The 22372-nt window shown below is 50.9% G+C and overlaps 1 protein-coding gene across 2 annotated transcripts in view; it reads right to left on the bottom strand.

Moving 5' to 3' along the window:
• The window catches only part of ABCB10 (ATP binding cassette subfamily B member 10), a 945933-nt gene that overhangs the window by 32289 nt on the left and 891272 nt on the right, over nt 1-22372 (bottom strand). The window contains exon 12 of one of the 2 annotated variants that reach the window (XM_085611934.1): nt 17775-17809. In XM_085611934.1, coding sequence (XP_085468060.1) covers nt 17775-17809 — 35 coding nt within the window. Of the gene's footprint in view, nt 1-17770; nt 17810-22372 lie in introns of both variants that reach the window. The other variant, XM_085611935.1, reaches the window with a different exon arrangement.

Here is a 22372-nt window from a genome sequence, read left to right as displayed (position 1 = left end):
TAATTAAAACAACATTAACGATAATAGGAGCCGTGAATATAAATCACGACAGAAGTGTAGTGTAGCTGTCTCGTGGCACCGAAATGACAGGTGCCGTTGAAGCCTAATTGAGCATGCAGGCACGCTGGTCTAATCTCTAATGGGATTTCAGATTATAGGGCACAGATTTAGCTGAACTCTCCGTGCTCGGAACCTGGAAAAAGCGAGGGATGACTAGGCCTGCCGCCATTATGGCGGTCACACCAGTCCCCGGCCACCAGAAGGGGGAGGGAGGCCGCATCAGCGTGTGATGCGGCACTCCCCCCCCCCCCGCCCCCCCACACGCTTCGACCAATGAGTGAGGCGGCCTTTCGTGCGCCGGAAGCACTCCGGAAACGTCCAGCTTGCGTCCAGGCCGACCGGCCTCAGCCGGTCGGCCTGGGCGCCCTCTTTAAAAGGAGGGGGTGGGGAGCAGAACAGTCTCTTGTCCTTGCTCCCCCCAGATAGGGTTCACCGGGCCGACTGCGGGCCCGTAACATCTTCCTTTTTTTTGTTTCTCTAGGTTTTTGCAGCGGCGTAAAGGATTTGTCGGAAGGAGGAAGATCTTATCGGCTCCAGGGTGAGATCGACCGAGTTCGCAGCGGTGTGAAGAGCCGGCGAAGGTTTTTTCTTGGCGTTCACCAAACCGCCACTGGTCTAGGCTGTCCAGCGAGGAGACCAGGTAGTCGCGTACCTATCACACCGGAGCACCAAGGTTCGCGTGAGTGCGGTAAGCGCGGCTGAGTAAGGGGGGGGGGGGGGAGCTTTAATACTTCTTTAGCGAGCGTTGAGCGTGTTTGTTACAGGGAGCGAGTAAACAGAAGCTGCATCGTTTGGTTTTAATGTTGCTGCGCAGCGGAGTGCGACCGCGCACCTTAGGCCAGTTTGTTTTAAAAAGAAACCGCTCAGCGGTATTGGGTGCGGGGGATGCGTGTGACGGAGGTTGGAGGCAATAGGGTGTTTGTGGCGCGGTGTGCTGGGGCTCCTCTTGTGGAGTTTGCTACCCTAATAAACGAACGTGAGCATAGTCTTGTCTTGTCCCCGAGCAAGTAGAGGGGGCTGGGCGGGGGGTGCTCCTCCCGAATAGGTGTTCACTCCCTGATCTGGCAAAATTACTGTGTGCTCAGTCTAAAGTATAGGCAAGGGTATTTCCTTCAGTAAGGTTGGGAGATATTTTAAAGGCGTCTGTTTGCCAAGTGGCTTTCTCTTTCATACTTCTGTATGAAAACCTATATGCAGCAGGGGGATTGCTTTAGCTCTCACAGTTGATCAGAGGCACTGTCGTTCTCAGTCACCTTGTACCCCAGATTAAAAAACAGGGGGGGGGGGGCAGAAGTAACGCATTCAATTGGCAATTAATCCCTTAAATTTCAAAGCACTGTTACTCAGTGTGAAAGGTGGGCAGTAGGATTGTCTGCTGGGGAGAAAAATATTTCAATACTTTGTGATTACCATTTGCCAGTTTTTTCTAGTTTAACGTGCGCACTCTTGGGGTTGCTTGGGATCGGGGACGCAGTAAATAGGAGCACGTTAATTGGAGTGTGAACACTATTGGTGGGACTTCGCGCAGCGCAACTGGCTGTATTTCTGTTTCCACAGCCCCAGCATTATGGAGAGGACAAGAAGGTGCCAAGTTCAACGATTTCGCTGGTGGTAATTGAAGGGACACGCTTGGGCGGCACCGGCTAGCCAGCATCTCATTGCTTCTGGGAGCCACAGAGGGTTGGAGCGGGCGGCTCACCTGAGCCTACTGGGTTAGCCGGTAGGTCGTGGCTCTGGTTGCGTGGGTGCAAAGGTTGGCTGGTGGCTGCTGCTTCCACAGGTAAGGGGTGATACAGTCACCTATCTGGGGCTACGGTTACGCGTGCATGCAGGTCCCATATAAGTTCTACATCTGTTAGCCATGGCCCCTCCGGTCCGGCGGCACGAGAAGCGATCGCGCACGGACATCCTGCTGGAGGCTTTAATGCAGCAAGTCCAGGTCATGGGACAGACTCTTAACAGGTTACAGGATAAGGTGGAAGGGCCTGAGGTGCCAGAAGGGAGGGGTAGGCGGCCTGTTGTCTCACCAAGACATTACTCACCACCGCCGCCAAAGAGGTGCAGGTGGAAGCCAGGGGGGAAAGGGGCAGCGGTCCCATCAAGAAGTGAGCCGGCACCCACGACAAGCCCCCAGGGTGAGGGGGGCGCAGGTGATCCAGTCCCGCCGGCGGATACACCGGGCCCCGTGGGCGAAGGGGGCCCACGTGATGCAGTGCCTGTGGGACCCATTGTTGACCCCGCTCTTCCCCCGGGGGAGGGGACGGGCGGAGCTAACCCTGTAGAACCAGACATAGCCGCCAACTTGGCAGTAGTCCTGCCCTGGCTGGAGATAGTAGGGAACTGGTCTCACGCCGCAGGGGCGACAACAGGCGGGGGAATGCCATTGAAAGGGCAAAGAAATTGATGGCTGAACTAGGAAAGGGGAGGCCATGCGAGGGGCGGCAGTGCCGGCAGGGGGTGCAACACCGGTTGCCACAGCACCAGTCCCCAGTGGCGAAGGGGTCCGCGAGATAAGCAGCGACGCAAGGAATACAGACACGGGCAAGACGGCTGATGCAGCAGCACCAGCAGGTACGAGGGCAACACTACCTCCACTAGGTTTGGGGGAGCTGCGCTTCAGGAGGGAACAGTTGGGGCGGCATCTGTCAAAAGAGACTAAGGAAAGGATCTGGAAGGGGGAATACGTTAGCATGTTTGATTGATGAGGCAGACAGAGAAGAGGCGAAAAGGAACAAAGAATGGACACACTACAAAGAATGGTCCAATATAGTCTTGAAATACAGAGTTGAAGAGAATTTGGCCAATTGGATACAGGGTTTCACTGTATTCATGGCTGTCATGTTGGAGCGTTTCCCAGAGGTTGGATCTGAGATGGCATGTTATCAGAATAGGATCACAGTCGCCCACGCTACGCAAGGTGGGGATGGGTGGAAAGAGTATGACAAAGAGTTTAGAAGGGCAAAAGCGCAGGACCCAACCCTAAGATGGAGCCAGACGGACATGTTTATTCATCTGAGACATTTGGTTCAGGGCGCAGCTGAGAACGGGCGGGGGCAGGTACCTGACGCAGTGCGGTCTCAGCCCTTTAAGACAGGCCCCACCGGTAACACGGGGGGGGGTCCACGGGAAAGTCATGGAGTAATGGGAAAAAAGGCATCTGTTTTGACTTTAACAAAAGGACCTGCAGTAGAGCACCAGGCACATGTAGGTTTAAACATTCCTGTGGTTACTGTGGTAATGCATCCCATCCAGAGTGCAGGTGTCACACAAAGTCCAGGGGAAAAGGGGGAAATAAACAAGAATAGCAGCATCCTACTAGGGAAGGCTATTTCTCCTGTTAACATTAGCACTATGATACCTTGGGTTACAACGGGGTGGCGCACTGCCGGAACCAGCTGTCAGTGAGGTCCAATGTAGGCATAGCAACAGCAAAATCCTTAAGGAAGTGAGCCTGGGTAGGGTGGCGGGGCCTTTTGATGACGTCCCAATGAAGGGTTGTGTGTGTTCCCCCCTAGGGGTAGTACCTAAGAAAGCGCCAGGCGAATTCAGACTGATTCACAATCTTTCTGCACCAAGGGGCAGTCCAGTGAACGATGCCATCTCTGACACACTTTGTAGTGTGAAATATGCATCTTTCGACCAAGCGGTAGACATGCTTAGGTCTCTGGGTCAGGGGGCTTTACTGGCAAAGGCAGACATTGAGTCTGCATTTAGATTGCTACCGGTGCACCCTGCAGAATTTCACTTACTGGGTTTCCAGTTCCCTGGGGAAGTATTATGTCGACAAATGCATGCCAATAGGTTGCTCAGTGTCCTGCGCCTACTTTGAGAAATGTAGCTCGTTTTTGGAGTGGGCATTCAGAAGGGTGTCAGGGCATCGCTGGGTGCTGCATTACTTGGACGATTTTCTGTTTCTGGGGGCGCCACAATCTGGGGAATGCAGGTCAGCATTGTCAAAATTCTGTGCATTAATGCAGGAGTTTGGTGTGCCCCTGGTGCCGGGCAAAACAGTGGGCCCAAGCACAACAATCGAATTCTTGGGGATTGAATTAGATTCTGTCCAAGGGGTCTCAAGGTTACCAGCTGACAAAGTCAATGATTTCGAAGCGGCTTTGCAACACTGCCTCAAGAAAGAGAAGGTGACATTGCACCAGCTACAGCAGGTGGTAGGGCAATTGAATTTTGCACTACGCATAATCTCAATGACGCGCCCTTTCTCTCGCTCTATCGCACATGCAATGTCAGGCCTCAGGAAGAAGCATCACCACACCAGGCTGTCCGGCGAGGTCAGGCAGGACATGTTGATTTGGAAGACATTTTTGCGCAAGTTCAATGAGAGAGTGGTGTGGCCCAGCCCACCTAAGTCCAGCCAGGAGCTGGCCTCTTGACTGACGCTGCAGGTAGTGAGGCTTTCGGGGCCATCCTGGGGCGCAAATGGGTAGCTCAGCGTTGGCCAGATTGGTGGAGGGAATCAGGAATCACCACTAACATAAGTTTCTTAGACCTTTTTCCAATTCTAGTGGCAATGATTGTGTGGGCGGAGGTTTAAAAAAATCAGTCTAATATTCTGGTCCGACAACATAGCTGTAGTAGACTGCGTAAATAGCCAATTAGCTAAATGTAGCATGATGTTGCGGTTGGTGAAGGAGATTGTGTTGCAGTGCATGAAATTGAATGTCCTTTTTAAAGCTAAACACGTGCCAGGTATTCTGAACCACACGGCTGACGCATTGTCTGGTTTTAAAATGCAGGCATTCAGGTCACATATTCCAGAGGCAGCAGTGCCTCCCAGAACAGCTCTAGCAGCTTGGTGCCCCCGAGTATCGAACCTCGTGGCAGCGAGCCTAAACCCCAGAACCAGGAGTGCCTACGAAGGGACGTTTGGGTCTTTTTGCTTGTTCTTGGGGGAACAGTGGGAGCACAAATGGCATGATCATGATTCAGTAGTTGAATACCTGGGGTTCATGAGGGAACAGGGGCGCACGGTTGCAGGAGCAAGAAGGCATATCTCAGCCATATCATTTTTTGCAAAGATAAAAGGAAAGGGGGATCCCACAAGGAACTTCATAGTACGCCAGGCGCTGAAAGGGTGGCAACACTTGCAGGGAGGGCAGCCGGATGTCAGAAGGCCCATAGGTTTAGAAGCACTAGGGAAGCTATTGGGGGCTCTGCAGCGGGTTTGCACTTCCCCAGACGAAGTGATCTTGTTTCAAGCTGCATTCTGCCTTGCATTTTACGGCGCTTTTAGGGTAGGCGAGCTAGTCACCAAAAATAAGGAAGATTGTCTGGGGGGCCTGCAAATGGGACACGTTAGCATAAAGAAGGATTCAGTGCTAATTTCCATCTGGAAATCAAAAACCGATCAAGAGGGTAAGGGAGAGAGCATAGTATTACACAGGGCAGGGAACACACCATGCTGCCCTGTCTACAAGCTTGAGGTTTTTATGGCCCAACGGGCACGCACTACGGGAGGGCCTCTCCTGATACATGGGGACGGGACACCACTCACGGTATTTCAGTTCAGGAAAGTCATGCTCCTAGCGTTGAAGAGTGCCGGGCTAGACCCTGCCGACTTCGGGACTCATTAGTTTAGGATAGGAGCAGCCACCGAGGAAGCAGCAAGAGGGCTGGGGGCCGAGCGTCTCAAAAGGATCGGTAGGTGGTCCTCTAACTGTTTCAAGAGATGTGTGGCTGCACATGCTCTAATACAGTGTGACTGTCCAACTTTTCTGTGCACAATGTTTTTTTTTCCCTTTCTCCCCGTTATTCAGGGAAAGGGGTGTTTCAATGCCGCTATCTGATAGGCGCTAGACGCAGTTTCGTGGAATTTGTGTGTTGCATGCCAGCATGGCAAGGCACTTACCTTTGCCCCCTTTTTGTTTGAACGTCATTTGCAGTTTCTTCATCCTGTGACTCGGGAGAGGAGCCTGGACTCGTTCGCACTCACAGAACGCAAGAGCAAGCAGTAGTACGGCGGGCGCCGAGTTTGAGACAAACAACAAACATGGTGGCGCAAGTTCACTCTTCGCACCAGGAGGATCAACATGTTTGGATGATAGGGCACTCATATGTTCGCCGTTTGAAGAATTTCTTTTCGGGAGCTACCAAGACTAGGGCCACTCAGCTAGGGATAAACTTATGCTTTTTCGGTCAGGGTGGCTTGTGCGTAGGTCAATTCAGGGAGTTGGTGAACCGAGCTTTGAAAACAAGTACGGGAACACCGGCAATCTGGATCCTGCACTTGGAGGGTAATGACTTGTCCCGATTAGGCAGGAGAGTTCTAGTGGAGGATCTCCTCACAGAAGTTGGGTGGCTAGCAAGGCAGTGTCCCCAGTCGATAATAGCGTGGTCACACATGATTCCCAGGTCGCAATGGAGGGGGGGCGAGTCAGAGCGTTGAATTACGCGGTAAAGCGGATCAACAACAAATTTGACAAGTTATTTAGGCCCCCTAGATTAGGGTGCATAGGACACAGATACATCAAGGGGGAACAATTTTTCTGCAGGACGGGGTGCACCTCTCACATAAAGGGAATCAGGCTTTCATGGAGGACATCCTAGCTTGGGTGGAGAGCATAAGGCGCAGTACATGACCTTCCTAGGGAGTGAGGGGGAGACCAGGTAGTCTGGCAACTACGCTGGCCTGTGGCGGTAAGGTCATGATTGGTAAGCATAGTCTTCGGTCCTCAGCGGTTAGCACCATATAACTTTAGGGGGTAGTGACAGCCAGCAGGTAGGCTGTCGGGGTGCGTGGGCCGGGGGAATCATCCTTCCCAGTGGGCCTGGGGCCACCCCCACATGCGCATGCGCATCAAGGTGCCCCCCGTAATAGAGTGTAAGGCACAGGGCGTAGGGCGGGGCCCGGGGGAAAGTATCCATCCGATAAGCTGTAACCCCCTGCGCAACCTTATTTAGTACACGGGGACCGGGGAGCGGTCAGTCATTGACTTTGCCGTAGGCTCTAGATGGGACACGCAGAAAGTAAATATATGCATTGATAGATTTACAGTAGGAGTGTCTTGTGTATTAGACTGTGTTAAGGTTAGCCGTGGAATATCTGACTATCAAAATGTATCTGTACTTTCTGCGTAAAGTTTCTGTATATAATGTTTTAATTTGTTTGTTAATGTTAATAAATACGGCCGGGAGGGGGGGGGAGGGGGGGTTTACTCCCCCCTAATCCAAAAATTAAAACTATCTGTGTGGTCTCCAAAAATGTTATGCTGAAGGGGAGGGAAAGGCCATCCACAACCCCAGGGTCTGTAGTTAGAGTAGGGGACATGGGTAAGTACCAGATCATATGCCGTTTGGTGATTCCGAGCAGCATACGTAGGGGGAGAAACTCTCCGCTGTGTGGCGTGATTGTTTTTACATGAGGTGGGCACCTTTTCTGTGACTGCCACTGCTGTGGCACGGTGGAAGGTCTTCGATGCAGTGCATAGCCGGGCCGGGGGTCTGGTGGAGACGTGCATAGGCTGTGATCAATTTTACGTCACTAAGCGCCTGGAATACACAGTGAAGTGATTCCCCGTTGAAATACAATGGCGTGTGCACTGTATGGGATTTCATTGCGTTCTGTTTGTGGAAATCACCACTTCAGCTTGTGTGTGTTTTTCCCCCATTTCTACTGTGCTGACCAGTTGTTACTCCGACGTGCGCACTCACAGGGCACCCGCCCTCCGCGGCCCCACATAGGCAAACGTTTTTGTGAGGGTTTCCTTCAACTGCAAAGCTGGGAAGCCCCTCACAGCACAAATTCGCAGAAACGACACCTTTGCAGTCTTACAGCTGTGGCGTAGTGCATGGAATTGTCAGTAAAATAATGTTTTCTCTAACATTCTGCAGTAATAACACCAGTCACAGCCGGCATGCTCGCGGGAAAGGGGGGTGTTCAAGGTTACTGGGTGGGGAATAAAAATAAACTTTACCTACCTTACCACCGGGTACTGTGCGCGCTGCCTGGCCTCCGCTCCAAGACGGTGTAATGCTGCAGCTGGGTCCCACGTGTTCCTGCAGGAACAGGAAACAGCACCAAAGCAGCCACAGGCAGCCTCCCTCCCCTACCCTAAACCAATCACTACGCTGCAATGGCAGCTTTGTGATTGGTGAGGCGCAGAGGAGAGCACCCCATTTTCTCTATGTAGGCATAGAGAACAAGCATTGGCATAGCCAATAGGTCTCGCTTTTGAGAACTTCTAAGTATTTAGTTACGCAGCACAATATCCTTGGTGCAACCACATCAACTGTTGCGTGGCTAAACACTTATAAGGTCCCAAAGGCGAGACCTATTGGCTATGCCAGTGGTTCTGTGTGGGTGTGTGTGTGTGGTTGTGAGTGTGTGTGGTTGTGTGTGTGGTTGTGTGTGTGTGGTTGTGGGTGTGTGGTTGTGTGTGTGTGGTTGTGTGTGTGTGTGCTGGTGTGGGTGTGTGGTTGTGTGTTTTGTGTGTGGTTGTGTGTGTGGTTGTGTGTGGGTACGGTTGTGGGTGCGGGTGTGTGTGGATGTGTGGTTGTGTGTGTGGTTGTGTGTGTGGTTGTGTGTGTGGTTGTGTGTGTGGTTGTGATTGTGTGTGTGGTGTGTGGTGTGTGGGTGTGGGTGTGGGTGTGTGTGTGTGGTTGTGTGTGTGGTTGTGGGTGTGTGTGTGGTTGTGTGTGTGTGGTTGTGTGCGTGACAGTAATACTAAAAGCATCTCAAAATAAAGGAACACAAACATCGAGTTTGTGGAAAGAGAAAGCACGTTGTTAGTCAAATGGGCGCAGCAAAGCATTAACTCAACAACAAAACAAACAAGATCACTTAGCGAAGAGTGAGTGCTGATAATGGATACACACAGCCCATCATCTTAAGAGTTCGATTGCAGCCAATGTTCACTCAAACCTGCCCCCTCCTTGTGAGTTGCACCCCATATTTCGTGAGTTGTAACTGCTGCAACCACCATAGCGCTTTGAGATCTAAAGCGCTACATAGGTCTAATCGATTAACCAGTCGCCAACATGCTGTGCTTTTAAAGAGAATGTGCCAAAAGTTTCCAGCTTCCTCATTATGTCCTCATGAAAGCGCCAACGAAAGGACTCCCTGAATGGTGCAACGGACATGAAACAGCCGCTGTGATCAGAAATAAACACTGTGAACGTTGTCCAGTTTCACAGTAACATTTCCTTAATGTTAATTAAGTCACAAAACAGTAATACTAAAAGCATCTCAAAATAAAGGAACACAAACATCAAGTTTGTGGAAAGGGAAAGCACATTTTAAGTCAAACGGGCGCAGCAATGCATTAACACAACAACACCAATTTCTTTGATGTTCTTTGAACGAGAACATCAAAGGGGCGCAGCGAAAGTGATCGCGGGCGATAGTGAAAGTGATCGCAGGCGCTTAATGAGCATGACTAGGTTCGCCAGGCTCTGCTCCTAAGCGCGCGCCCGCGCACATGCACTGTAGCTCTAGGCTGGCCATGGTAGCATTTTTTGAGCCCTCACAAAAAGTCTCGCCAGACCAGCGCATGCGCTGGGTCAGGCGAGACCTAAAAAGGGAGAGTGGGCGGTCCTGCTCGAGGGCAGGGGGGAGTGGCTTACCCACTGTTGTGGCTCTAGAGCAGACCAAAAGGTCAATACCCACAACAGAGGGCAAGCCACTCCCCCTGCCCTCGAGCAGGACCGCACACCCTCCCGTCCCAAACCAGGCACTTCTGCTTTTTCGCAGTGCGAGAAGCAGAAACATAAAATGGTAATTTTTACCATTTTATGTTTCTGCTTCTCAAACTGCAAGAAAGCAGTTGGGCGGCGCCCAAACGCCCCTTTAGAGGAGCCACCACCTAGTGTGAATCAGTGGCTTCTTTTTTCTCCCACATGATCGGCACTTAAAAAATATTAAGACTTCTTGACAAGAAAACTCCTGTAATATTAAAATGCAATAAAAAACGACTGACTTGGGGGCGCTAGAGGGCTCCAAGCAAGATGGCCGCACTTGCGTGAGACTCTTGCAGCTCGGGATTTGATCCATCAATTATCCTCCCCATCTCGGACACATAGGGCGCTGGAAGCAGTGTTTCGAGCCATGGAATAGCGCAGCTTCACATCGCGGCAAAGGGCGACAAAGAACCCGCTTGCTGAACTCTATAACTCACCCTCTGGCCTCAGTGATCGCTCTCCACACCATGGCAGAGGTGGGAACTGGATGAAAGGAAACAGACGTGGCTGAGTGGAGTGGCTGGGGCTGGCCACCTGGGGATGCGGCTTCGTTGGGGACGCCCGTGTGGAGAGCAGCCGAAGGAGGCGTCCCTTCTCCCCCCTGCATCGCTGCTGTACCTGTGCTCCCTGGACTGGCCCGCCGCAACCCTGCGGCCTGCTGCGGGGTGGAGCGATTGGCGGGAGCGGCGGACTTGCTGAAAACCCGGAGGCGCCGGTGCGGTGATGGTGAGGTGAGTGCCTGACGTTCCCCGGGGCTGACCGACCTTCCCTTGTGGTGGCGGCCGCGGCACGTGCTAGGTGCTCCTCCGCCGTGACTGGATCGCAGCTCAGATAAAGTCCCTGCTGCCTGGCGGGGGCCGGCCACGCCTGACCGCCCGGCTGCGCCACCTTGCATATCTAAATACTCACTGAATAACTGGCGCGGCGATGGCATTGACCACCGCGTGAAACCACCTAGGCCCCACCTGAGGTGTTGCATCGATACCAGCCCGGCCCCTACCGCACAACCCAGAGGCCTCTGCAGACTACGAGACCTGTTCTCCTGGGCCCAGACGCGCACTCACCATACACGTGCCGAACGGCGTGGGATCCCGGTCCGCTGCTGGGGCCCTGAGAAGCCTGCACGCCCTCTTCCCCTGCTGGTCCTTCTTTTGGGAGACAATACCCTGGGCCAGGTAGCTGCGTACCGGAGCTACCGTTGATGATTGTGCCAGCGGAGACGGGCCATTGGTGCTTGGGCCAGGGACTGTGGGTGCCTCCGCTGCTACCTTAACACGCATTGGGCCCCGGGAGTGAGGGCGCGCGTCTGGCCCCTCCCGGATTGCGGCAGACCTGGCAGCCTCATATCGCTGCTTGTGCTTGAGAGTCTGGCGACGAGGACCATATTCCATCCTGACCGTTGGGAGAGGGAATCTGAGGATGCCAGGAGGGTCATAGAAGGGGGGTGATTGCCATAACGAGGTGACGCTCCCCGACCGGCTGAAGGAGCCCCGATACGTGGCATGAGAGTCAGACGCTTTCTGAGGCCACGGGGCCAACCCTTCTGTGATAGCAACCTACGCTCACATAGGGCGCGACACGCACGGCGGGGGGAGCACCTGCTGCGTCGGACACTCTAGCTGCGGCATACGTCACCGCCCTGGGGCCCCTCACTGCCCCTACCAACTGCAGATGACAGCCCCCCGGCTACTCTCCTTGCACTGACCCTTATATCCTGTCGCCATGGGGAAGTCGGATGGGCGCCAACCAAAACTCAACTTTGAAGCACGGAAGACCACCCGCTCTCAGACGGACCTTGAGGAGGCTCAGGTGGATCTAAAATAACTAACTAGTTATGCAGTCCAGCCTGACTTCCATAGAATCGAAAACGAACTCCATGAATGCTAGACTCGATGGCGTCACATACAGAGTAGACTAACACAACGACGGAATCGACAGCTACCGGCAAGATGGAGGAATATGTTGAGTGCTTCCTCATAGCGCTGTTCAGTAGGGAGGCCTTTTCGCCGGTCCTTGTGGTTGAACGGGCTCACAGGTCGTTGGTGGCTTGCCCTGTACCTGGGGCCACGCCTCGCCCGATAATAGCCAAGATACTCAATTAACGGGATCGCGACACGGCCCACCGCTTCTCTAGAGAACAAGGTCAACTCCGCTTCGAGGGGATGGACATCTCGATCTATCCCGACTTCACCATGGCCGTTCAAGAACAGAGGCGGAAATTTCTCCCCGTAAAGAAAAAACTGCAACAACTTGATATGCCCTCCGCATTGCTATTCCAAGCCCGGCTAAAAGTCACGCACCACGGAAAACAGTATTTCTTCAACACCCCGCAACATGCGCAAGACTTCATCAAGACCCTGCAGAAGCAGCCTGCAGGCCGATCCTCCCCATCCCACCGCCCAGATGGCAGAGGTGACACTTCAGACGTTGAATGACACACTGCTACTCAGCTCTTGGGGTGAACGTTGCCGACCAACCATCCCGCAGTTGATGTAATTGAACAAGATAATACTTAGGGAGTACAGCACCCTGCAAGGTGCAAGCGTTCTCTAAAAAACAACTCTCTACGCTACGACGAGATGAGCATACATGTTACCACCCGAGCACCCTCGCTCTTCGCGAGGAGAGACTGGCCGCCTTCTAGAAGCTACCCAACAGGCAAACCCTTTGAGATTTCTACCGTTATTTGTTGTACCTAACGCCCCCTGTTGGGGTGGTGGAACTGGGGAGTTTTTCTTGTTGGGAGGGGGGAGGGGAGGGGCACAGTGAGATTGGGTCATTGCTGTGGGAGGAGGGAGGGTCTGGGGAAGGTCCCCACGTCACAACTCAGAGAGATGCACGTTGTGACGAGTTGGGGACGCAGTTAAGGGGGGGGAGGGAGCGGGGAATGTTCTTTCTGCACCATTGTGCACTGCTTCACTTCACCTACATATGTTGATGTCGCCCTTTATAACCATACGAATCGCACTCGGCACCAATACAATTCTCCACATGCACCATGGAGTCCCGACCCAGAACCCTCCAGTATAACTTTTTGACATGGGACGTACGAGGCCTGGGGAACCCTCGCAAGCGGCGCCACATACTGGCCTACCTAGACCGTCACAACATCCACTGTGCCATGCTCCAGGAAACACACCTAGCTCAGACTTCATCCCCCACTTTTGCAACCCGTTGGGCCAGCACCAGATGCTTTTCATCCTATTCCTCATATGCCCGGGGTACTCTCATTCTGGTGAAACACACGTTTCCCTACACCCCCATTGGTTTCTACGGAGACCCGCAAGGCCGCTACAGTCTCCTCAGGTGACGGATATCCGCACAATCCATAACATTAGTGTTGTATTACGGGCCCAACACTGATGACTCAGAATTTTTCAATACAGGACATAGGGTCTACGCACCTTCTATGGGGTGGAGACTTTAATGTCTCTATCAACCCGAGTTTGGACAGGTCGCACCCGCAGCCTTACCATTACACTAGTGCGCAATTTACCCTAAAACTCATTGCAGAGGATCACGATCTTATAGACACCTGGAGAACTCTCCATCCGCAGACTCGAGAGGGCTCTTGGTACTCTTCTGTGCACTCCTCCTGGTCGCGTATAGACAACTGGCTGGTCGACAAAGGACTAGCATCCTGGATGTCACATGCATCACACCTCCCTCGCACATATTCGGACCATTCACCTGTGCTCCACGCCACCGCATGAAGATCCCCCCTTCCTCTCCTGGCGCCTCAACCCACAGACACTTCTAGACCCAGTCTTCAAAGACGAACTCGAACAGGAAATATCAGACTTCTTCCTCTGCAACAACGGCTCAACCCTGCAATACTCCACGATATGGAAGGCCTTCAAGGTCACCATGCGTGGCATCTGCATAGCCAAAAGTGGGGGAGTATTAAAAGATATTCGCAATACGATCAGGAAGCTAGAACTAGAAATTAAACAAACAGAGTTGTCTATACAGTCCACACCCTCCCCTACATTGCAGACGCACCTCCGTACCCTGCTTACAGAGTACCAGGAGACGGCGGAGAGAGAATGCAAATTTAGGGGGAAATAGCACTAGGCCGCTGCTACGGAGAGGGAGAGAGACCGGGAAGAGCGTTGGCCTCCTCGATCTGACCCCCCCGCTTTGCTAACACTGTCCTGGAGATCGAGGACGAGGACGGCCTAACACACAGAAACACTTCGGATATACTTGATGTTTTTAAACGGTTCTATAAGCAACTGTATGCGACCCACCGACGAACCCCAGTAGATTTCAGTTCATACTTTGAAGACACTGCTATCGCTTGGTTAGGAAACAGTCAAAGAGAATTCCTACTTGCGCACCACGAGGATGAGGAGATTATCTCAGCTATAATGCAGCTACAATCTAGGAAGGCCCCTATGCCAGATGGCCTCCCGGACAATATTTTATAAAATATTTCGCCATCTACTCATCCCGGTGCTGCGGCATGTCTTTTGGGGAAGCTCGGGAGTCAGGCATATTGCCGCAAACAATGCGCGAGGCGCTCATTATCTCCTTACCCAAACCAGGGAAACCGACCACGCAAGTTGATTCGTACAGACCCCTGTCCCTCATAAATGTAGACGCCAAGATCCTAGCTAAATTAATTGCAAACCGTATTAGCCCCCTTATGCCAGTATTGGTGCTTCCTGACCAATCGGGGTTTGTCCCGACTAGAACTACATCCCATAACCTACGCACTCTTTTTGCACTACTCCACGATATTGACCCCGACGAGGATGCTGCCGCTATCTTTCTCGATGCCACTACGGCATTCGACTCCCTGGAGTGGGACTACTTATCCTTCGTACTTACGCGCATGGGCTTTCCCCTCCCATTCTTAGCCTGGATACATTTACTGTACACAGGCCTTCGGGCTACAGTGTTGATCAATGGTATGCGATCATCTAGTTTTCCACTGGCCAGAGGCACCAGGCAGGGGTGCCCTCTGTCTCCCCTTCTATTTGCCCTGGCTATTGAGCCCCTCGCCGCCAAATTCCGACAACATAATCGAGACCACGCCATCATTTATCCAAGCAGACAAATACTCAACTCTTCATACGCAGATGATCTTACCCTCTACTTACGACATCCGGATGTCTGTCTGAATCCCATACTCCAGCTGTTCATTCTATTTGGGCAGCTCTCTGGAGTCAACATTAACTGGGGTAAATCCCAGATATACCCTCTCACTGACTCCACTTTAAAATTCACACCGGATTATCCCCTTAAATGGTGCGATGACACGCTGACCTATCTTGGCATAGTCCTCTCCCGCAACCGCGAGGAGCTGATGAGAGCCAACTAAGGTCGCACGTTGGACTCCATAATGAATAAAATCACGAGATGGATCGCGATGCCCCTATCCATGACTGGCAGAGCCGCCCTCATAAAGATGATCATATTGCCCAAGCTTCTATATCTATTTGTCAATATTCCCTATGCCCCCAGTCGCCATTTCTTCTCGTTCATTAGGACTCCGCTCAAACGACTCACCTGGGGAGGGAAACGGGCAAGGTTGTGATGGGACACCCTTACGCGTCCATTCTGTGCAGGGGGGTTTGGAATATTAGATATGGAGTTATACTATAGTTGCGCACAAGCCCAGTTTGCCACATACTGGATGAAGCCCCCCCTTACATGCCCCACCTTGCGATAGAGGATAGCTATATGGCCCCTACCCCCTGCTCCGCCTATCTAAGCACCTTGGCAGTTCTGCGTCGCCTCGCCTCCATTACTGTCCAATGCACTACCAGCACCTGGTGTGATATAGCTGAGTTCACACGGTGCACACTTATGTACTCCCCGCACCTGCCCCTCCCAGGGCGTCAGGATATCCCGGTTACACAGGAAGGCGGATGCTGTCGGCTCCTCCGTAAACTATCCATACAAACATGGGGACAACTCTACACGGCAGGACAATTTCGCACAAGCGATTATTTTTTTTAGCGATACTAATCCCACCCCCCTAGAGCGATTTTATTATATCAGACTGCGCCGGAACGTGAAAGCGATTACACCCGATTTCCCGCAAGAACCTCTTATTATGTCCCCACGGCACGCACTCCTGCAACAAACTGCCCCTGCACATGTGCTTTCACTATTATACTGCACGGTAAAATCTAACAGAGTATGACCCACCTCTGGCCCGGAGCAGATGGGAGGAGAAATTAGGACACCGCCTTACTGAGGAGCAGTGGACATTTTGCTGCAAGCAAACGGGAGATATATCCGCTAGCAGTAGATTTAGACTCATACATTATAAGTACGTACATCCCCTCTACTACACCCCAGCGAGTCTACACCGCCTACGACTTCGAAATAACGCTAAATGTGCCCGCTACGGTAGAGAGGGTGCAGATTTTAAACATACTGCCTGGCACTGCCCGCCCATCCAACGCTTCTGGGTGGAGATATTAATGGCGCTAGATCATATGACGGGAGTACACATTCCTATAGACCCCCTGACCACACTATTGGGATACACTAAACCCATTGCTGTCAAAGTGCAGAAATACACTTCTCTTGCGCTCCTTCTCGCTAAGAGATGGATCGCTTGTAGGTGGGGAGAGGGAGGGCGCCAAAATTTAAGGACTGGCTCCAAGACCTTATCTACTGCCAAGAACAACTACATACTTAAGCGGATCTCCAACCCCCTTCAGCCCGCCGAAACGATATTTGGGCCCCCTTACAAACGTATCTCTTGGAGCACACTACCGGCACAGAATCTACGACGCCCCAGTAGAAATAGGACGTGATACAGAGGGTACCCCCACTCTCGTCCACACACACTATTTCCTGGAGAACACGGGACACCACGGAACACTACCCTCTATCCCCTGGTGCAGAGTGCGTCATCACCTCAGATATACACACCTCGAATACAATGCATTAGTGGCAATGTTCATTTTTTTTGCTTCTCTCCTTCACAGTTCATGTTCATTCATATATGACAATAGATATCCGACTGCCCTTAAAGCTCATTGTTCCAACTAAAGCGGCCAGCCCGCCTCTTATTTATACTTTCTCCATACCTGATGCATCGCAATGCCGGCCCTACTGGGGATGTAGGCAGTATGCTGTGATTCACACTTTTTTACCCTTAATAAAGGTTTTTCAAACTGGGGGGAAAAAAAAATGATTGACTTGGTAGACAGGAAGCGAAGACTTGGGTTGAAGCTGTAAAAACATGAAATTTTGAGGGAACATTCTCTAGATAGAGTTGTGAAACATCCGAGTGTTCTCTGCTCCTTCACACACGAGCTCAAAATAAAAGCTCACTGTGGGAGGGACCTGCCAGTACAATGCAACATGGGTACTGGAAACTCCTGAAGCCCTTTAGGGACAAGAGTTTTTTCCCCACAACTTTCCAATGCAAGCCTACTATCCTGCACTGTGCCTTTAATGTTAGGTTCTCAGCATTCCACACTACAGTTGCTGCAATGTAGTCTTGAAATAGACGTTTCTGGTGTTTGGAAGTCTACACCTTGGAAAGTTCTTGCCTGGGGTAGGCTACTGAAGGGGGCTGCTAATCATAAGGACATATGGCCAATTTACACCATGTGTAATAATTATGTACATGTATATGGAGACAAACTGTTCCTGGATCCAAGCATGCTGCAGATAATTATATTCCACTACCTCGTATGGCTATCAATGAAGATCAGACGATGGAGAACTTTAATTCAGTTCTGTATTCTCCATTGCTTCAACACTCTAGGAATTCAATATTTTTTCAGAAATACTGCATCAAATCATGTTAGCATGAAGCAATTACAGTGCCAGTGGCTAGAAATCCACGAGCCACAATGTTATCATTCTTTTACAAACCAACCTTGAATAGTCATTTATATACCACTATGTGGAGATGACGAGGCTTATATTTAAGTTGTGTATGAGGGAAGAATTACATAAGTAATGATTTAAAAAGAAAGAGAAATGTTTTGAGTAATCATTAACATTCCATCTATCAATACAGATGTAAAGAAAAATGTATATTTACTTGCCTTGTTGCTTCATCTAATAGAAGGATCTTTGGATTCTGAGGAACAGATTTAAGTTAGAAATGTTAATATATGTAAATCAAAAACCTTTTATTACAACACAACCTTATATATCACGTGCTAAAAATGAATGTCTTGTAATCAAATTAGACATTGGCATAACTATTATAACTGCAGACACAATTACTGTATCATGCTGAATGCTGAGATTGTCTCTGCCAATTTGAAGGACGAAAATGCTGAATTTAATTACTATTCATTGTCTATGTTCCCGGTTCTGTGATAGGGACATGAATCAGAAACAGCAAAGTAATTAGGGCCCATTTGAATAATGATAAAACTTAGTTGCTCTACCCAAGATGCCAATTCAAAATCAAACCTCAACACAACATAATTTAATGAATATAATGAAATATTGCTTCCAAACTGGAGTATATTCCTCACCTGTATAACTGGTGTTGGGATGGGAAAGTACTATGCATGGTAAAGACCTGTACCCCTGATCTGAGTGCCCAACAGTAAGGTTGTCTGGATTCCTAATGCTGATTTGTTCGTCACAGGCGAATACAGATTACGCATGTGCGCTATGACACAGGTTGGACTGGGAGGGGTGCCCATAGCGCGACCCTCATAGTGGTGGATGGCTACCGCCTTCACCAGGAGTTAAGCAGCACGAGTGAGGTGGCAGCAGTACATCGTGTAGTGGTCAGTAGTAGCGAACAGAACCTTTTTATCCTGTGTTGCTTGAGTGAGTCCTACAGGCTCAGTAACCTTTTTAAACCTTTTGCTTCTGGGTGCTTATTCCACCCTTGGACTGTATCATGTAGATGGGGGGGTGCTGCATTGCACAGGAGCCGTGAGAAGGGTACAGTACACAAGGATAGAGTAGAGTACATGTGCCGTTAGTACATGTGCTGGGTGTATGTCTGCCTGAAAGGAATACATTACATGAGAGATGTAGGGCTATGCAGTGCGTGCGCTGGAACAGCATGTGCTGGGTGTGTGTACCAGTGTGAAGAACAATACATGAAAAGTTGTGCAGCGCGCACATAGTGAGTGTGTGTGCTGGCGGTGCACATGTTTTGAAATAAAGCACTCTGGTTAAAGATAGAAAAGCTTCAGTGCTGAACAGTGCGCGCCGACAGTGTGCAAGTTAAAGGAATGGGAGCATGTGAGGTTTGCCATGCATAAAGGTATTAGTGCTGAACAGAAAGTGTGCTATGAATGTACACTGAGTGAGTGTGCCTGCAATGGTACACTGTATGGAGGACCCTGGGTTCCATTTTGTGAAGCCCATGCCTGCATAGTAAAGACATAAGGAAGAGAGGAATGCTCCCCTCCCACGACAGATTTGTGTTTTGCTGCATTCCCGTGAGCTGGGTGTGGCCACACTAAAGGGAAGGAAGAGACTCCCTTTACATCTCAGAAGACTGCTCTGGAAGGGAGATGGAGATGACAAGAGAATCATAAAGAGTAGGAATGGGAGTCTGGGATTAACCCTTTGATGCATACATCACTGTGGCTGACATTCAGATGTAAACTCTGATCACTCTTAGGAATTATGTTGTGGACAATCAGCTTCGGAGTCATGCCTGCTATGAGAGACTTCTTTTTTTAATGATGTAAGATGCGAAGGAGACGTGCCCATGTCAAAAGGAAGAGAACCCCAACATAAAACTTCAAAGACCCACACCCTAAATTCCCTTTGGTGTCTGGAAATGTAGAACAAGTTACTTACCTTTGGTAGCGATATATCTGTAAGAGACATATTAGTTATAGATTTTTTACCTTGTAAATTACCCCCAGGTGTCAGACTGGCTCCAGATAATATTTTCGTCAGCAGTACCCCTGCATGTTGAAAGGTGGCATCGTTCAGCTCCGCGTTCGTCGTTGGCGTCGTGGTCGCTGGGATGACGTTGCGGTAGCTACTTAGACGCCAGTTCTTTTACACAACATTCCACGCCAGAGCGCAGAGCCATGCAAGACACGGACCACTGGTGCACAAACTATGGCCCTGAAAACGATTCCCTGACCCTAGAGGTCAGTTCGCAGAACGGGGATGATGGGTGGGACGGTAAGCAATCTATAACTAATCTATATCTCTTACAGATATATTGTTACCGAAGGTAAGTCAATTTTTCATCTGAAAGAGACAATTATTTATAGATTCCTTACCTTTTGAATAGATACCCCAGCAATACCAACCCCGGAGGTGGGCCTGCGACCCAAGTTTACACCAGAAAGTCTTGGAGAACAGAACGGCCAAAGAAGCTGTCTCTCCAGACTTGGCTGTCCAGGCAGTAGTGTTTTGCGAACATGTGAATGTGATGCCCACGTAGCTGCCTGACTTATGTCATTGAGGGGGACTTCCCGTCCCAAAGCAGTGGTAGCTGCCGTCGCTCTGGTGGAATGGGGCGTGCAATCCCATTGGCTTCTTTGCCAAAGAGTAGCAAGCTTTGATGCACAAAAAGACCCACCTGGAGATGGCCTGTTTGTGCACGGCCCAACATTTTTTGGTGCCCACGTAGCCAACAAAGAGCTGGTCATCCACCCGGAATTGCTTGGTGCGATCCAAGTAAAAGGAAAGCGCACATTTTGGATCCAGACGGTGGAGCCTCTCTTCCTCCTTAGAAGGATGCGGAGGCGGAAAGAAGGTGGGCAAAGTGATGGTTTGACTAATGTGGAAAGAAGTAACCACTTTAGGAAGAAAAGAGGGTAGAGTTCGAAGGACACCATGTCCAGATGAACCACCAGAAAAGGAGGTTTTGAAGAAAGCATCTGGAGCTCACTCACTCTGTGAGTAGAAATTATAGCAACCAGAAAGGCAGTCTTTAATGTGAGAAGTTAGGCAGTGGCTCAAAGAGAGCGCACATAAGAAAAGCAAGAACTAGGCCTGGGTGGTGAAATTCGCTCAGTTCGAGGAGTTTTCTGCAGTTGGCGGAGTGCAGAATACTCCGCTTCGTGATATGCAGCGGAGTTTTTTTCCCGCTCGCGATTGGTAAGTTGGCGATCGCAAGCGGTAAGTTCGCGAGCGCGAGCTGCCGCTCGGGTAGAATTTCTACCCGTGCGGCAGAAATACCAGCACAAACTGCAGTCTGCACTGCACTCTGCCACCCGCGGAACTTTGCAGAGTTTTTTTGTAACTTCGGAGTTCCGGGTAGCTAAACTGCCCGAACTACGCCCAGGCCTAGAAAGAACCAAGTTCAAGTCCCACTGAGGCATTACGAAGTAAAAAGGAGTAAAAAAAGAGGAGTCATGCCCTTAAGAAAGAGATTTACAACAGAGGACTTGAAAAGAGAAGGCTGATCAGGAAGCCTAAGAAAGGCTGAAATGGCAGAGAAATAGCCCTTAAGATTGCCCAGAGCAGAGCCCTGCTGGATCTAAGTAAGGAGGAACAAGAGAAGGTCAGAAAGAAGGGCAGAAAGGGGATCCAAAGCCTTTGCTGCGCACCATGCCACAAATTTGTTCCATCTGCAGGCGTATACCGTCTTAGTAGAGGGACGCCTGGCTGCCAAGATAACATCACAAACTTCGGGAGGAAGGTTGAAGACTGTCAAATGTCGCCGCTTAATCTCCACGCAAGGAGGTGGAGGCTGGACAGGTTCGGGTGGAGGACCTTCCCCTGCTGCTGCGACAGAAGATCCTACCGAAGAGGTAGTCAGATCGGAGGATCGATGGCCATGTGTAATAGCTTGGGATACCAGACTCTTCATGCCCAATCCGGAGTCTCAAGAATTGCGCTTGATCTTCTTCAGCACTCTGGGCAGAAGTGGTATAGGCGGAAAGAGTGTACAGGAGGCCGCAACTCCACGCGTGACAAAAGTCGTCGCCAAGCGAGTGCCGCCTTGGAAATTCCAACTTGCAGAACTGCTGACATTGCATGTTCTCTTTAGTGGCTAACAGATCTGACCAAGACTCTCCCCACCGCTGAAAGAGACCTTACACCACCTCCAATTGAAGACGCCATTCGTGATCCAAGAGGCACCGGCGGCTGAGTTCATCCGCCCTGGCATTCAGGGAACCTGCCAGGTGTTGACCACCAGGGTCATGCCCTGATGTTCCAGCCATGTCCAGAGACGAAGAACCATAGGGTCCACGACCCCACCCCGCCCGTTTTGTTACAGTACGTCGTGGTGTTTTCTGTGAACACCTGTGCTACTTTCCCTTTCTTAGAAGGAAGGAATGCCTTCAGTGCCAGAAAAATCGCCCTGATGCTAGTAGGTTGATATGGAGCTCGGACTCCACCGGAGACCAAACTCCTCTGATCTTCGCCTCTCCCAGATGGCCTCCCCATCCCAGGAGTGTCGCATCTGTCACCACTGTGAGGTCTGGTTGAGGGGGCGGGGAGGGGCGGTTAGGATCTTCCTCTGACCCAAGCGTGGTTCGTTAGCCACGACTGCAGTTGTTGCGCAGTCCCCTCTGAGATCTGGACATAGTCGGAAAGATTGCCCTGATGCTGCGCCCACAGGAACTTCAGGTCCCACTGCAGAGCCTGTATATGCCATGATCCACTAGCAGGATGCAGGAGGCCATGAGGCCCAGCAGCCTCAGGGTCATTCACACCAAAATCCAGGATAGAGGCTGAAACATCGGTATCATAG

This window comes from Triturus cristatus, chromosome 6, assembly GCF_964204655.1.
Source record: "Triturus cristatus chromosome 6, aTriCri1.1, whole genome shotgun sequence".
Lineage (NCBI taxonomy): Eukaryota > Metazoa > Chordata > Amphibia > Caudata > Salamandridae > Triturus > Triturus cristatus.
Note: the sequence above shows the minus strand (reverse complement) of the source record. Positions and strands in the feature narration are given on the sequence as shown.